Source organism: Pholis gunnellus (genome assembly GCF_910591455.1).
Source record: "Pholis gunnellus genome assembly, chromosome: 19".
Taxonomy (NCBI): Eukaryota; Metazoa; Chordata; class Actinopteri; order Perciformes; family Pholidae; genus Pholis; species Pholis gunnellus.
Window position 1 is genome coordinate 7,428,080 of NC_136546.1, and position 16,514 is coordinate 7,444,593.

Genomic DNA, 16,514 nt, shown 5'->3' on the forward strand with positions numbered 1-16,514 from the left:
GACGGCGCTGATAGAGGGCTGATGGCGGACACACATAACTCTCTAACAAGCACACACTGTCCAGGTGGCTGCATAGGTCATTCAAGGTGGCACGTGGACATACAGAGAGTAATTAGGGAATGTAAATATCACTACTTCTGCACGCTGCTGTAATTAAAAGGAACAGAAGGAGATCCAATTGTCGAATAATCTGTCTCAGATAAAAATAGTTCCTGGCAGAGGTTTGTGTGACTGTGAATATCACAGCTGTCACGTCGGAATAAAATACAATTTACTAAAAGCCACAAGACAGCAATTAGATTTATATAGAACACGTCAGTTATGTGTTGATAGACGCTAATAGTTAATTATATACACTCTGAGCAGAAATTACCTTATTCCACCCATAAATACAACTCCTCATGCGGATAATACGGAACTCTCAGTGATTCTGTTAGATTTCCTGCTCAGAAACCCATCTGTTGTTGTACAAGGAGACAGAACCAGTCACTATTCATCAAATAAATGCCCATTTCTTTATATATTTGGAGCACACGTCTGTTCCTATACATTTTAACAGCAATTCCTGATCTATGTGTTGTGCGTCTGTGTTTGAATCAGACCCAGTTGGATCATTGTGATTGCCCAGGAGGGGATCTGGAGTCAGAGATGACAATTATTGAACGGACACTGAATGGGCACATTTTATCGTGTGAGGAGCGTTTGCCTCATAGACGCAGAACAGGAGTGTTCAAAAGAAACGTGAGTGAGTCCTCGACTCGGTTTACACAGAAGTTTACATGGAAGTAGCCCGCTACCTTCTTTGCGACGGCAGCGCTACACATAAAAATGGCTCTGAACCATCCTGCCACGTTGATTGAATGGGAATGTCCGTTCCACTTCGGTACTATTTCTACGATTTGCCTTCTTCGTCCAGTTTACTTATTGGTGGCTTTTCCTAACCTGCGTCAAGGATTCAAAATACCTGGGAGCTACAGCCCGATCAGCTTGTTCAAAGTGTGTGTTTTTTGGCGCATATCAATTTCCGATAATTGTTGTCAACATCTATGACTGCTAATTTGGCGTCTGATAAACACGATGCTGCCTATTTTTGCATGTGGGTGCATTCATCTATGCACCTGCATGTGTACAGTACCTTCTAACCCGCAAAAAAGTATTAATTATATGTGTAATTCCAAATCTGCCTCCATCCACGTATCTTCTGTGACTGTATGATATAAAAAAGTAACATTCATCCATCTTTGTCTCTTCTTTGCATGCTCTTTCCTTGCTGTAAAAAACCCATTCTTTTATCCTTTTTACCTGCAACAGAAGTCTCTCATCTCCAATGATGGCGGCTTTCCTCCAGTCGATGACTTCAGAGAAGGGAAGCTCCCAGCCGTTGCTCAGAATAACCGGGATGCAAGCCGCCTGTTAGGAAGAGAGAAGTGAGAGAGAAATAAATCATTCACTTTTTGGAGAAGTGGAGTTGAATAAACAACAGCGGGCAGGAAACAATCTTTACATGACATAGTTTAGGAATGGAGCAGGGGTAGTCAAACACTGTCAGTGTTCACATTAATACAACTATTTGTAATGATTCATTGAGATGAACCCAACCTTCTGTCCTTGTGTACTTGTTTTGTGTGACATATTTTGTCCACAGTGTTAATTTGTACTGGATGTTATTGTTAGATATTAACAAATGGTGTTTTTCCGTCAGAGGATTGTTTTGCCTCAAAGAAGAAATAAAACGCTCTCTGTTGAGATGTTTTCACAGCTTGAGAGAGAGAGGGAGGAAAATCCCAGTAACACATGAAGTCTAACCAGAAGTTGAAAGCAGAGCACTGGGAGGGATCGATTCCCCTCCACAGAGGGATTTATCCTCTTAGGTAGTTTCTCTCTGATGAGACTCTTTCAACATTTTCCAAGTGAGAGTTTTGCGGAAACAAACAGAGTTGCCAAAAGATTAAGGACAAGTGTTTTTTTGTTTTTTTTTCCCTGCATGCATCAATATTTCATTAATGTGATTTAATTCATCAGGCTTCATTTCACACAAGATCTCCTGTGTGTTGCTGTAACGTTATTTTACCATGAGGCTTTTGAAAGTGTTCTTCATTCGTGGTTAATGGATAGCAGTTGATTGTGCACTCTGCTGCACTATTACACTGTGTAATTATTCAACTGGAAAATATGCAGTTTTCTGGATAATTTCTTCCACTATCTCATATTTCACGCCTCATCTATGTCTATCTGGTGTACTTTCATTGAATTCTCAGTTTAAGTTGTATAAAAGATATTAAATAAATGGGAATAAGTTAAAGCTTGTTACATATCTACAACAACAAGGTGTAGCGTTGATCGTGCTGAACAGTAAAAGTATATAACAAAAGAAAATGGGCAAGTTTGTAAAGCAATGGTTTTACTTTTTTAACCCTCGAATGGTGGGAAAGAGGAATGGGTAACACTCTCTATGACGCCCTTTTCTATAATGCATTATAATCTGCTTATAACACTGTATAATTAAAGATTCATAATGCTTTATAACAAAAATAATAACATGTTACAAAGCATTTTCAAATGTTACATATAAGGTCAAGCATTTTGTAAGCAATGTGATTATAAGAAACTCTGAGTCATTGTTCGCTGTAAGTAAAGTAAAACATTAATTTACAATGCTTTGTGCGTTGTTCTTACATACATTATTTTGTTTTTACTTTCCTTCAAGCAAACAACCACTAAGTGTAACTTATAATCAAATTGAATGCATTATAAGTATGCCAGTTCAAACCTGAGCTCTGACCTTTAAACATTTATAGCCAGTATATCAAGGTTTAATGAATGGTTTACGACACACTGTAACGTAGCTGTTAGCATGATTTAGGACATTTTAAGTCAGACATAAGAAATAAAGAACCTATTTCCTTTGAAGCTGTTAAATAACTTCTCTTTGAATTGGAGGCATGACAATTTAGCTCTCAGTGTGTTTAAACCATTACTTGGAATTTAAGACACACTGTGACTGTGTTTTATTTACATGCACCTATTTCATGCATTTATTTAAAAGAGTCTTAATCTATAGTGTTTATGCTGTTATAACTTATTGTGTTACATGTATGCTCTTATTTCATACTTTTGATCTGTGCTTTATGTGCTTTGTTGTGAAATTCATATTTTTATTTTGGATCTAATTCCTTGAAATATATGTGAACAGTTTTGAAACCTTTGTTTGTGGCTGCTGTTTCGGTTAGGACATTCATGTAAATTATATTTTTAATCTCAGTGAGGCCAGTTGGAGTTTATTAATTAAAGTCATATTTATGGCTCTATTACTGGCCGTCACTCTGATAAACACTTAATCAGTCAAACAGAAACAAATCTGTGTGCAATAATCCGGTACCTATAAATCCTAAATTTATAGGTATCCGAAAAATTCTAAATATACATATTCCACCTCATGTACATAAAGTATCCTGTGACAGTCTCTCTATATTCATTCAAGCATCCTTGCACTTTTATCTCCATTTCATTGTCGCTGTTTTATGTTCATATATATATATACTTTGTAAATATATTTATACGTGTATAGTTGTTAAATGTTTATGCTCGCCTTTGTTCTACTTTGTTTTTGTTTATTTTTCTATATCTGTGTATCTACGTTGAGAGCAACGGAAAAAACTGAATCAAATTCCTTGTATGTATATGCATACAGGCCATGATGCTGATTCTGATATATATATATAAAATGTATAATGTATTTGTCGATAACTACATCTCGTGGTTTGTTCTTATTATCACATACAATTTTCTACAGTGTTATCATAAAAACACGTGAAATTCATGTCTTTGATTAGTCACAAAACAAAACACATGAGAAAAATGGTTTCACATGTAGGGGTGTAAGAAACACATTTATATAGCATACTAGTTTCCATGCACAGATGTGTGGCTCAGACTGCACAAAAGTAGTGCTGTGATGTTGGATGTTGCAGAGACTGTGATGAATGCAAATGCAGATCCCACTGTTCTGAATGCATAAAAAGTCAACTTTTTTACTCAGATTTTATGCATTTGGTAGTGGGTTCTTTATGAAAATGTCCCTAAAATTAGATTTAAAAAAAAAAGAGCAATATATCACGCTTGCTCACATTATCGCAAAAAATAAAAAATATATATTGAATTCTAGCCCCCGTATCATGATACGTATCATATCATCAGTCTTGCCAATACGCAGCCCTATTCACATGTAATATTAAATATGAAATTGATATTTTCAAATATGCTGTTTAAAATATCACATTCAGGAAATACATTTGCATGTGTGATAAACACATTTAAAATATAATAAATTCACATTTGATTTTTTAATAAGGAACATATTTAAAGACTACCGTAGTCACATGAGCAGTCATAGTTGTTAACAAATGCATTCATAAACACCTCATATTATATTCATGAATATTATTGTTTATTACATGTTCACATACTGCTTATAAATGCTACTAATGAGAGAAGAGATAATCAGGACTGATCATAGTCCTGCTTTGAGTTCAGGATGTCACATGTCACATGGGATGTATTCACGTTCATGGCATACTGTATGGTGTGATTCGTCTGTGAGGCCTCAAGTAGCCGAGCAGAGCGCGGGACAGAAACAATTCAATACGTCTGGTATTTTCATTTAAAGTTCAAGTTCGACTGGATTCTCAATCAAGTGAACCTGAGAGATTAAAGGAGATTCACAAAATGCAGAGTGCACGATCAGTGACCCGTCAAGGCAAATTCTCACTGGTGTGATTAGTCCGGCTTTGTGAGATGACTTTTTCTTTTCTTGTCTTTTCTCACCGTCATCCTCTTACATGTCCTCTAAATGTCGATTAGCATTACCTTTGCAGAGAGGACTTCTTTTTCCTCTTTTTCTTGTCTTTTCTTTTCCTCTATTCTGGTCTGATTTGCCAAAAAGTAATCCATTCAAATAATTGGCTTGCATTTAATTAAACGTACTGCCCATTTTCTTTCTGCCAATCATTCTACCTCTTGCTTTGCGCTTCTTTTCTTAAAAGAACCCCAACCTTTCCTAATGAAACCACAACGTTCATCCTCCACTTCCTCATTACTTTTGACCAAAAACAGTGAACACTATGGTGACAAAAATGCCAAATACAGACTGCAGAGAGGATGATGGCGTCTTCTTTGTGTTGTTAAATGTATAACCTGTCCATAGACTGCAGGCTGAAATTTGCCTTCTGATTTATTGTCACCTTATAAACAAATAGTTATGTAAAGTAACAGCTCTATAATAAGAACTTTTAATACACAATACTCCAAGCTGATCGACTTACTTTTCCAGCTAAATGGAGAAATCAGTTAGAAGTACTTTCAAAGTACTGAGTGAAACATGCATATCACATCCTTCCAGCGCAACATATTTCATTCCTAACCGGCAGAGTGTGGCGCATGTCATCAACAGAATATTTAATTAGAAAGTGTGGAATAACAAGAACAAAGTCAACAACACAGCCAGGGGCAGACGCAGGGCAGAGTTTGATACTTAATGTCAAAACAACAGAGAGACAGAAAGTAACAAGGTGCTGATGGAAGATGAACACATCTGGGGTCTGAAGACGTTTCTCTTCTCTGTGATCTGTGTATCTACAGAAACAGGCCTTTTCTGTGGCAAGTGGATGACAGATTGTCAATAATAATAAGATCAACTCTTGCTGAGAGGAGGACGAGGAACTCTGATTTGTTGAAGTGCCCAGCTGGCAGCTCAACAAGCTGTCGGACACATGGATGTATAAAAAGAACAGGAAACAGCGTTGGAGGCGTTGCCCCGTTCCTTCCTATGGAAGTTGCTCAGTGGCGCATGAAGCAAAGAAACTGACAGGTACCGTAAAACATATTAGAACTTTGTATTTATATATATATATATATATATAACCAATCATTATAAATTGATATAATTTATTTAATTCACAGTTTAATTTCGTTGCCCCCTCTCTTTTTACATGACATGGTTTGGTCCTGCCCACAAACCAGGCGCCAACGATAATTAAGTAAAAGTAAGTATGTCACACAATTTGTCGCAAACGAAAAGTGGGTGTAGTCAGTGAGTGGTGGAAGTTAACCTGTCGGCTTAGTTCATTGTCTAACAGAGCCTTTACACAGGCTCATATAACAGATGATACGACATTGTCTGTATATGTTCACACCTTGCACACACACACACACACACACACAAAGACATATATACAGTATGCAGTCACATAACCCAAAAAAGCAAAAATACACAAATGTATATACACCCACACACACCTGCAGTGCCTCCAGAAAGCGGAAGGATCCAAGACGTCGGCCCCGGGGCACCAGGCAGAAACTGGAGTTATGAAGCAGCTCCTGGTAGTCAAACCTACACAAACATAGATAAAAAAAAAAATCTGGTTAAAGGATGAGGGAAGAAAACCTGGTCAAACAAAAGAATAAGAAAAACTAACAAAACATACTAAAGTAAGGAGTATGTTTTCCCGGGTGAATGAGCTGCTCTAATGTGTAATATGAGGGTAAATAAAGACTATTTACCTCTATTTCAGAAAAAAAAGATGAAGACAGGATATGAGAGAGAGAGAGAGAGAGAGAGAGAGGGAGAGAGAGCAGAGGATAGCTTTTATGCCTTTTTGTAATTTATTAGCAATTTCAAGAAAATGTCCATGTGACAATAAGTCTATAGAGCTGAAAGAAACAAAAGGCAAAGAACAATTAGATAATTGTCAAACCCTGAATCTGTTTCCACGATGCCGTTTCCTCAATATTCACACATATACATTTCAAAAAACAATCCAAAGCAGTTTACTCCTTAATGGCTCGCCGATACATTTTTCAAGGACCTGATCTCTTTGATAAAATGTGAGCTTCTAGAAGGCAGAGCGGTAGCTTCAGCACTTCAAAAGATGCACAGCTGATAAATAATGATATGTGCTGGAGAAAGAAAAAAGCAATCAGCAGCTGTTATACAATCAAACACCAGTGGCCCTTAACACATCTCGTCTGATCAAGATGTGTGAAGAGAGAATCCTCCACGCAGGGTTACCTTTAGTGAGGGTTTCACTAAACTATTGATCTGACGGCGTGGTGAGTCTTCTCCGGGAGGTGAGATGAAGGTGAAGGCCGATACTTAAATTCTACTGACTTTGAGTGATGTTTGTTAAGTATCATAGACTCCCTGTATCTTCCTCCTTCTAGCAGCAGCTTGAAATAACTTGGATTAACAGCGGTAACAATAGATGTCAGCTGTGATGAACCTGTCCTCTCTATTTAGAATAGGATCAGCGAGTAGAATTATAGACCTCCAAGAACTCAGGGATTCACACAATGTACTTTTACCTTATTCTTCTCTTTGATAACATAATCGCCGCATAGATGCGCGGTACGGAGCTTATCACATCTGCAGGGGGGCAGAGAGTAAGCGGTGGATGTAAAAGGAACCATGTCCATACCACAACCTCTAAAATGTGGGAAGCTTTTTAGGTTCTTTCTGATGATTCAGCTTTCCTAGTCTGTTTTCATGATGAATTACAAGAAAAAAGACTTAGTTCAGTCCACAAGCACCCGGTTAGCAGAAAACAAGCTGTCATTTTGGCAAAACGGAGTCAATATTCTTTAAGTCAAATGCAAAAGGAAAGAAGTTTCCTGGATTCGGAGTGGTAGTAGATGACTTTGAAGTTACAGCAAAGGACTCTGTTATTCTTATGTTGTATATTAGACAACAAACTATCTGGTGAGAGAATGGCATTAAACATTCTCTCAAAGGCCAGTCAAAAAAAATCTAAATTCTTGCACGAATATCCACTTTAATAGTCAGAAATGCTCTTGAAAATATTAGCAAGGCACTTGTAAAATGCCCTTTTGATTAAGCCTGCACTTCATGGTATACTAGCATCCCTAAAACAGACCTGCAAAACAACTTGTTCATTTGATCAGCCTTGAGAGAGAGTATCATTCATCAAAATGTATAACTTGTATAGCTGTGAAAAATGTGGTACCCAAATATTTATGTATTTATATTTCTTGGGTTAGAGGTGTCCACAGTTATCCAACTAGAGGGAGCAACGCTGATTTTGTGCCACTTCAGATTCAACAGCAGAATGGGTATTCAGCAGCAGTTATGTGGAATGCGTTACCTGCGAGTCTTAAGATGATAAGCTCTATTGAAAAATATTGAAAAGGAGATGGCTGCCCTATAAAAACTCTCTGATCGTAGGACTGTTCCATGCTCTCCTCCAACTTTTTCAACTAACTAGTCAAGAGTTAAGTCACTTCTGCCTGTGACTTTAAAGCTGTGTGTGTGTGTGTGTGTGTGTGTGTGTGTGTGTGTGTGTTTTGGTGTGTGTGTGTGTGTGATGATCTCAGGGCTGGCCTGAGGAGATTTCAGATTGCAGCCTAATCTGTCTGGGGATCAACTGTCCCCACAACCTCACCACTAGACACCTGTGTGTATGTGTGTGTGTGTGTGTGTTTTAGGTGTGTGTGTGTGTGTGTGTGTGCATGTGTCCACCGGCTTGGAAAGCCTGCCTCTGCAATGTGTGTGTCTGTGTATGATAAGTCTTTGTGATGAGAGAACGTCTGGCATATCACTTACTGTCACTGCACCTGTGTGTCTGTTTATCTGTGTGTGTGTGTGTGTGTGTGTGTGTGTGTGTGTGTGTGTGTGTGTGTGTGTGTGTGTGTGTGTGTGTGTGTGTGTGTGTGTGTGTGTGTGTTTGTGTCTGCATGTGAGTGCGGGTATGTTTGTGGGAAAGAGGATGAGAGCAAAATAAGATGTCAGGTGCCCAGTTTGTCGGCCAAAGACAAGGTCATTCTAACCGCCGCTGAGACACAGAGAGCCTGTCGTCACATATAAAGATGGTTATTTGGGAACAACAACACACGACTGGTTTGACTACAATTAAATCTTCACCACACGGCTCCCTTGTTTCATGGTTCGATGACAAAATCCCATTTATGTGACCCTGAGTTTTTGTGATGTCATCTTTATCTCAAATGAAAGAGCCTGGGAACATGAAGTAGAGCTGCTTTGTCCTGGGCTGCCGCTCGTACCCGTATTCTGGAATACTGAGCACTCAAGGGCCCTTTGCACATACTGAGCTGGACTCTGCACCGATGGGATTGTCCCCTAGGTATGGATGGACCGGAGCCTCTAAGTGAACCAAAAACAAGGAACTACAAGGCCAATGAACATTGCAAAGACCTGATAGGAATTATGCATCTTTAACATATTGTCCCTCATAAGTAACTATCTAGTTACAAACAAGTGATCTACTAAATCTGATTGCAATATTAAAACGTAGAGGTGTGTTGGATTTCGGAGGACGTATTTGCAGAAGTGGAATATAATAATAATAACTATTTCCATGAATGTAAAATCCCCCTTCATATCTACATAAGGAGAGGGTGACCCTTCACGGAGTCCGCCATGTTGTACTGACATGTTTCTACAGGAGCCTAGAAAAGACGAACCAAGCACTGGTTCTAGCGAGGGCCTTTCATGATTTTACATAACCTGGAGGTCACGTGGTTCTCCGGCACGCTTGTGAAACAGTTTTAACGTTTGCAGGAGAGTGCAAAACAGTGGGTGTCTGAATTTTGTTGTTCCTGAAGTAGTGTTATTATGGTAAGAATGGTCATCATCAACATCATCATCACCATCATCACCATCAATGGCACAAATGTCACTTAATCAAAAGCATTGCAAATGAAGGATGAAATCAGCCATACGGGCCAGTTGAGATATGTAACTTCTAAGATGCCTTGAAGCTTGGCAACCTGAAAAGGTCTGCGATGCCCCCCTGACAATCATATTCTCTTTTTTAAACAGAATGGCGGATTAAGTGTGAGAAGCTCAGGATAAAAGTCCTCTAGACCAGATACTGACTACTTCTCCAATACACCAACTGCTGAGGAGCTTCCAAGACTCTCTGGTCCACGGTGCCACAAGTCTTTGCCACGTCTTGGGCATTGTTTGATTCAGCTGTCACAGCAGCCTCATCATGCCTGTGTTTCCTGGTATTCTTGCCCAGTGCAGCATTCCCATGTGTAGGTGTTACCTCCCAGGGATCCTTTCAAGTATTGCCGGCTCCTACATCTCCAGGAAAAACATAGCTTCCTCCCTATTCTGGTCAAGACGTGACATGGCAACAAATGCAGCACAGCATTACTTATAGTGCAGGGAGCAGCTTGGTGGTAGTGTATGCTGTCTTGGATACACAGAGGAGACTGTTGTCTTTTTGTTTTTTGTATTGGTCTCTATTCTTTTCTTAACCACTGTTTTTAGCAATAAAAAAAAGAAGTAATCAAACTTAAATGATGTAATTCACAGTGTTTGAATGAAACACGTATGTAAAGACAAAGAGTAAGACCTCCAATTAATGTCATGACAGTAGTTAAAGAAGACCAAACAAACGTAGTCATATTTACTTACATTTTAGGTATTTATCTGTCTCTAAATTGTAAAACCTTACCCATTATTGTGTCACAAAGTATTGCATTAAAGTCTGCCTTACATCGCTCCTCAAAGCCACTTGACGAAACAGCATTTTCCCAGTAGCAGCCACCATCTGAAGACATCACCTGCAGAAATATCTACGATTAGAACGGCTCACTGCATTGGTTGACCCAACATGTCAGTGTAGACAGGGCTCTTAACCGCCGCTATGTTTCTTGTCAACTCACTCTCCACACACCGCGTTTAAAATTGAAAAGGTCAGTGATCAATGTCAAGGACAAGTCCGCCCTTTTGCCAGGGCTTGATGTAATGGGAGTAGATCCCATGAGAAACTGGGGCACCCCAGCTTGTCGAAGAGGGAATCCCAGGATGTCCCGAGAGGAGCTGGAGAGACATCCTGCACTGCAGAAACAGGACATGTGTGGGCTGCTCAGCAAGGTGTGTCGCCACCATCACCCTGACACAGATAACAGTAACAAAACGCTCCAAACCATTTGACAAAAGCGCTCCAACGGGAGAGGTAAGCATTAACTAAATAGAAGACACTGCAGTTTGAGTCCAAGTCAGATATTGGAGCCTCACTCTCACTGGCTGATCCTCTCAGAGCACATTTTCTCAACTCATTTATCTGTCATTAGCTCAGCCACTTGCCTCAGTCATGGCAGTGAAGGAAGTACAGAGTGTGTTTCGCCTCTTTTTGTTCTTACACCCATGTGCATTCATTGTCTGTTTTTTCAAGCGCATGCGAGTATGGGTTTATCCATCTATAGAAACGTTTTGAGCATGTGCCAGTACTGCATGTGGGATCCCTTCATTTGTCGAAATAGATGTGTACCGTGTGTATAGAAAACATTGTCACTCACAACTCTTGTCAAATAAAGATGGTTGGTCGGTGGCCCTACTCTTCAAACTGTGACGCTCTATGCACCTCTCTAGCGTCAGTTTTGGATTATGTCAGGGACGGCGTGTCAGTTTTTTACGCTCGTTATATGCATAGCGTACTTTTTCAAAATAAACTACGTGGGTTTACTTAGTTTTTAGAATTACTAATGCAACAAAAGTACTTAGGTATTAGGAAACAAAACTTTAGGATAAGGAAAAGATTGTGGTTTGGGTTAAAACGAGTATATGTTATGTAACTGCAGTTAGTGAAGTCTGGAAATGACAAACCAAAACTACTTTGAATTGGTTTCACAACGCACAAGAACAGCAGTCCTCACCTTCCACCAGCCCAGACTTTTATGTGCTCTTTATTGCTCTGACCGTCCAATAATAAAGCAGATGAGTTGACATTAGAGTTAGTGGAAAGCCCGGTGCATTACATACAGATGCTCAATTGGACCTCGGTGCGTCGGTATCGGACTCAAAGTGGCACTGACCATATATGAAATGTACAGAGCTCATCATTTTCTTTTTATTCTCAACCAATAACCCAGGATTCTATCTGTGTCTTTTGTATATTAAAACACATAATCAGATCATAAGTAGCCACCCAAAAAAAGTATCCTTCTGTGTAGTTTGTCCCATTTTTACTTACATAGGTTCTGTTGTAAGTGCACTTTAGCTCCACTCTTGATTACCTTAAACTGTTCTGATCAGTATTTGATTGCAACAGGACACACAACAACTTTTGTATGCATGGGGAAAACAAATCTGCGTGAAAGTAATCTCAAACTAATCTGGTAGTAATTCCTTTTTTAAAAAGAGTAGTACGTAGAGACTATGTGGGTCTGGAACAAAGTATTGTTCTCTGTTTGTGTGCATGAAACAGACAGTGAGACAGACAAGAGAAAGACAAGAGTTGGATGGTACCCTGTAAGAAGGAATTCAAAATCAATATGTGCCACAGAGAATCACTCAGAACATTTTAGCTGAAAAACAAAACAAATCGTGTTGTTCACTATAAAGTAAATGGGTTCTCTCAGCACAGACACTAAATAGTTTCAGGAGTGAGGGATCGATTTGAAGCCTTACAGAGTAGACCCTAAGGTCTGGTTTACACTAGTGAAAAATATGTTTTTATGTCTGAGTAGAAAAGCCAAAAACCACAAAATATCTCGCACCAAAGTAATAGTGTGATAGCTCTCCTTACGGACACATTGCATGACATACAGCTCTGTGTAGCAGTCGGTTGTTTATTGTCTGAGTCAGATTGTATTTGAAAAGTTTATCTTTGAGTCAGCAAATGTTCTCAACATCATTTTCAAGGCAAAGTAAAGTGCAAAAAAAAAAGCAGCAATATACAGTCATTGGAAACTGTTTGGAGAAGGCCAAGCGCTTTCAAAAAAATACTTGGCAGGTGATTGGATGAACCATCTGTCAATCAAAGTCTTCCTGAAGCGAGTCGGGGACAAAAACATATTTTCTATCCAGAAAAGCCTTCGGGGTTGCTCGTCCTTCATTGAAAAAATACTTTCCAGTTCTGATATAACTGACGCTATTGCAGCATTTACACTTTTGTGTAATTTACGCCATTTTTAACAACGCCTGTAGCTGCCAGTGGCTCCTCACGGGACGCCGACTGGTCCGGACACAAACGCGTTACTTGAGGTCTGACAAGATGGATTTTTGTGTGATGTGTGAACCCACGATTTTTTACAAATGTTTTATGAGGAAGTAAATTCATTCAAGGACACAAACAATGTGTTTTGGTGAGAAAAACTGAATGTAAACAGAGACTTGTAGAGAAAATGTAACAGTTTAGATTTTTATTGTTTGAATTTCCTCGGCCTATAATGATCGGCTAATACTAGTACCATGATATGCAGAATATGTAGCCAATGTTCAGTGTTGAAATCATCTTTCTTTTTTACTTTAGGGGCTTCTCTTTTAAAACAACTTCACAGCTTTCTCTATGATAAACCTCTTGGCAAACGTATTTCCTTGTACAGAAATGTGGGCGTGGCAGCATGCTTATTGCAAATAGCGGGCACACACCTGTATATTTAGGATGATTCTGATTCAGTGTCATACGGTGGTGGCAAAATTGTCTGTTGCTCACGTGTCATGAATCCGGCGGTAATTTTGCGTGCAGAGTATAAGAGCATTGCTATGCAGGACACTAGTGTACGAGGCCCAATGATCCTGTAAGCAGGACAGTTATCTAACTTTACTAACGTCTGGGGATTCCTGGCCCCAAACATTTATCATTATAAAGGCAGTGTACTGTGTAAACTATAAATGGCATCAGCAGTAATTACTTTAAAAAGGCACCTCACACACACACACACACACACACACATTCAGGCAAAAAAAGTAAAGTCCCTCTTGGTGTAATTGTTCAGCGTGTGTGAAGCCTCACATGAGTTGTGTGGACTCATTAATTATAATAAAGACACACACGGATGTCCTTGAAGAGCAAAATAATGTTTGTTCATAAAAGAGCGAATGGGGCTTAAATGTTGCTCACTTGTGCAATTTACAAGACAAGGGAAATAAATTGAACATCTTGATCCCTTCAGTGGAAAATTGTTTCCTTAGAACAGTTGAAAAATAAAGAGGGAAAAATGAGCAAAGGTGATTCAAAGAGCATTAAAAAAGAATGCACAGCAGGCAAGAGTGGGAGATGAATCTCGAGAGGTAATCTGGTCACATTATCAGGCTCCAAAGTCTTTAAACGCACCACAAACTTGAGAGCATTTTACCCAACTGTCTTTTGAAATTACAACATTAGAAGAACATATTTAAAACACAAGGGAATGACTTACTCACTAAGTTACAATTGTGGGCAGTCAGAAGTGGAAAACAAAAGTTCAAAATCCTACTTGAGCTTTGACTTAAAAGTCACTTTTATATCCAAAGTCACGGCCATTTGTCTGTCACTTAAGGGGTTGCTGAGTCAACAATAAATATGTTCAATAATGTCCAGTTTAATCACTTCAGGGCCCATCAGATTACATTAGGAACATAGAGTGTGAATATATCTGAACACAATCTTTAAAATGACTGTCCCCTTTAATTTCAACTGCTTAAATTGCAATAAAATAAAATAAAAGGAAGAATATAAACTCAATCCCTAAAGATGTGTGCGCTGGGCGGCTATATCATGTGTCACAGTGTGTGTGAGTAAATGCATTGAGCCAACTCAGAACAGTTACTTGTATTTATGCAATTTTTCCTCATTGACTCCTCAAATTGGTCGTCTCCTGTGTGTGTGTGTGTGTGTGTGTGTCTAAAGTGTGTGTCTAAAGTGTTGATTTGGGCGAACTGCTGCAGATTCACGTCAGTAAGATCCGCTAAGATTTCTCCTTGGTGTCCTAACTCAGAACACCAAGGAGAAATGTTTCACTCTTTGAATTACTAAAACAAATCAAAGCGCAGAGCTGAGAATCTATCTCATTAAAACGTTTTTAGAAGAACTGTGGTCAAGGCTTAAAACTGACTGAGGAGAAAAGAGTGAGCGGCCTCAACATCCCATCCAAGTCAGTCAGCACCTGGCTCTTTGGAGTCTGTTGGAAGCTGTTTAAAAACTCGTCAAAGCATCAACGCGCCATTTAGTCCACCATCAAAGAGCATGGCAGGGAATGTGTGTGTGTGTGTGTGTGTGTGTGTGTGTTCAAGAGAGGAGGAGCGGCTACTTTCTCCACAGTTGGTCTTGTAAATGTGTTGCCTCACATTAGTGCGGAGGCGTGCTCGTGCATTTAAAAGATGTCTCCAATTTGTAGTCAACAAATCACATAACTCAGACGGCATATGGAACATGTTTGATGCTTTAATGGCTTGTGCTGCAAACAATGGGAAGAAATGTGGGTCTGTTTGAGTGGAGAGTGATTTGAAGCTTTCAATTGTGTGTGTGGGTGTTTGTTTCTTTTTGTAATGACCAAATGTCCTTGCAGGAATAGAAAAGATGTGAAAAATCCTCAAAATTGAGGACATTTTGATCAACCAAAGTGGATTTAGGGTTTTGGGTTAAAGAGTTTACTGAGTGCAACACCGTAAGTGATTCTCTGAAAGCTTGCACCGCTATTCCCTTTGGAACAGTTCATAGCGTCTTACCCCTTGTTATGATTTCAAGCTTTTCCCCCTGATTTATAGTGTCTTTATAAGTGTTTCGGTGGACCTGGGTGGTCTGAGATCAGTTGAAGTCAAACCGCGGAGTTTGCATGTAGTCACAAAATATTTCATGTTGAAGGCAAGAAAACAGGTCAAATAAGGAAAGTCACATGATTTTTTGAAAAACGTGGATGTGGAAGAGGGGCTCTTACTGTGATTCCTTTGTCCATTAAATGTTCAAGCTCCCTGTCATGTTCACGAGGTTCTGCCTGTCTGTGCATTGTTGTCTATTTCTTCTTCTTGGCATTTTCCTTTGATTAAAAGACCACCGACATAACTTGAATGGCAACAGTGGAGAACATCATCACAATAGCCAGGTTTGCATCCAAATGTAGCACAAATTCTTACTGAAATACCAGAAATTCGCTAAAGGAGAGACACTACCATTATGCGACTATAATGATTTTTTTGTAGAAGTAGTGGGGGCAACAAAATTACGCATTTAAAGAGCGCCAGTCAAATTTTCTCTAAAATGATATCGTCTGTTTGTGTCATGTATTAATTTGAGGAAGGTTACAGTCTCCTCATTGCTCCTCCCGGATCAGTCTTTTTTATGCACAAATGCACCAGTTGGGTCAGAAGGAGGGGGAATCAACCTTAAGGACTCAAAAACAAACCCGGAGTGAAATCAGCCAATGACAAACTTGCGTGTGCACCTTCGTGTGCCTACACACTGGGAATGCTTGTGTGCGACTCTCCGTAGCATCGCTTTTAACCTTCATATTCAAACAACAGCAGCTCCGGAGGTCTCTGGGAGGGCAGGCCAGGCAGAGGTTGGGGAGCCGAGGAGTCCCGGAGGAGGTTCCTCAAAGTTTATGTTAAACCAAACCACTTGGAAGAGAAAATACCGTTATTATAGAGGTCTGCTCCCGTCAAGTTTCATCAAAATACCAGAAGACAGATGGCACGACTTCACAGAAACACCGTAGTGTGTGTGCGTGTGCGTGTGTGTGTGTGTGTTGGTGGGTTTCAGGGAAGAATTATT

The 16,514-nt window shown here is 39.5% G+C and overlaps 1 protein-coding gene across 1 annotated transcript in view; it reads right to left on the reverse strand.

Moving 5' to 3' along the window:
* Nucleotides 1-16,514, reverse strand: part of LOC306711883 (exostosin-1) — a gene marked incomplete at both ends in the record, with an annotated part of 189,053 nt that overhangs the window by 35,834 nt on the left and 136,705 nt on the right. Inside the window, 2 exons of the mRNA XM_079180957.1 lie at nucleotides 1,303-1,410; nucleotides 6,295-6,388. Of these exons, the coding sequence (XP_079037083.1) occupies nucleotides 1,303-1,410; nucleotides 6,295-6,388 (202 nt within the window). The remainder of the gene's footprint in view (nucleotides 1-1,302; nucleotides 1,411-6,294; nucleotides 6,389-16,514) is intronic.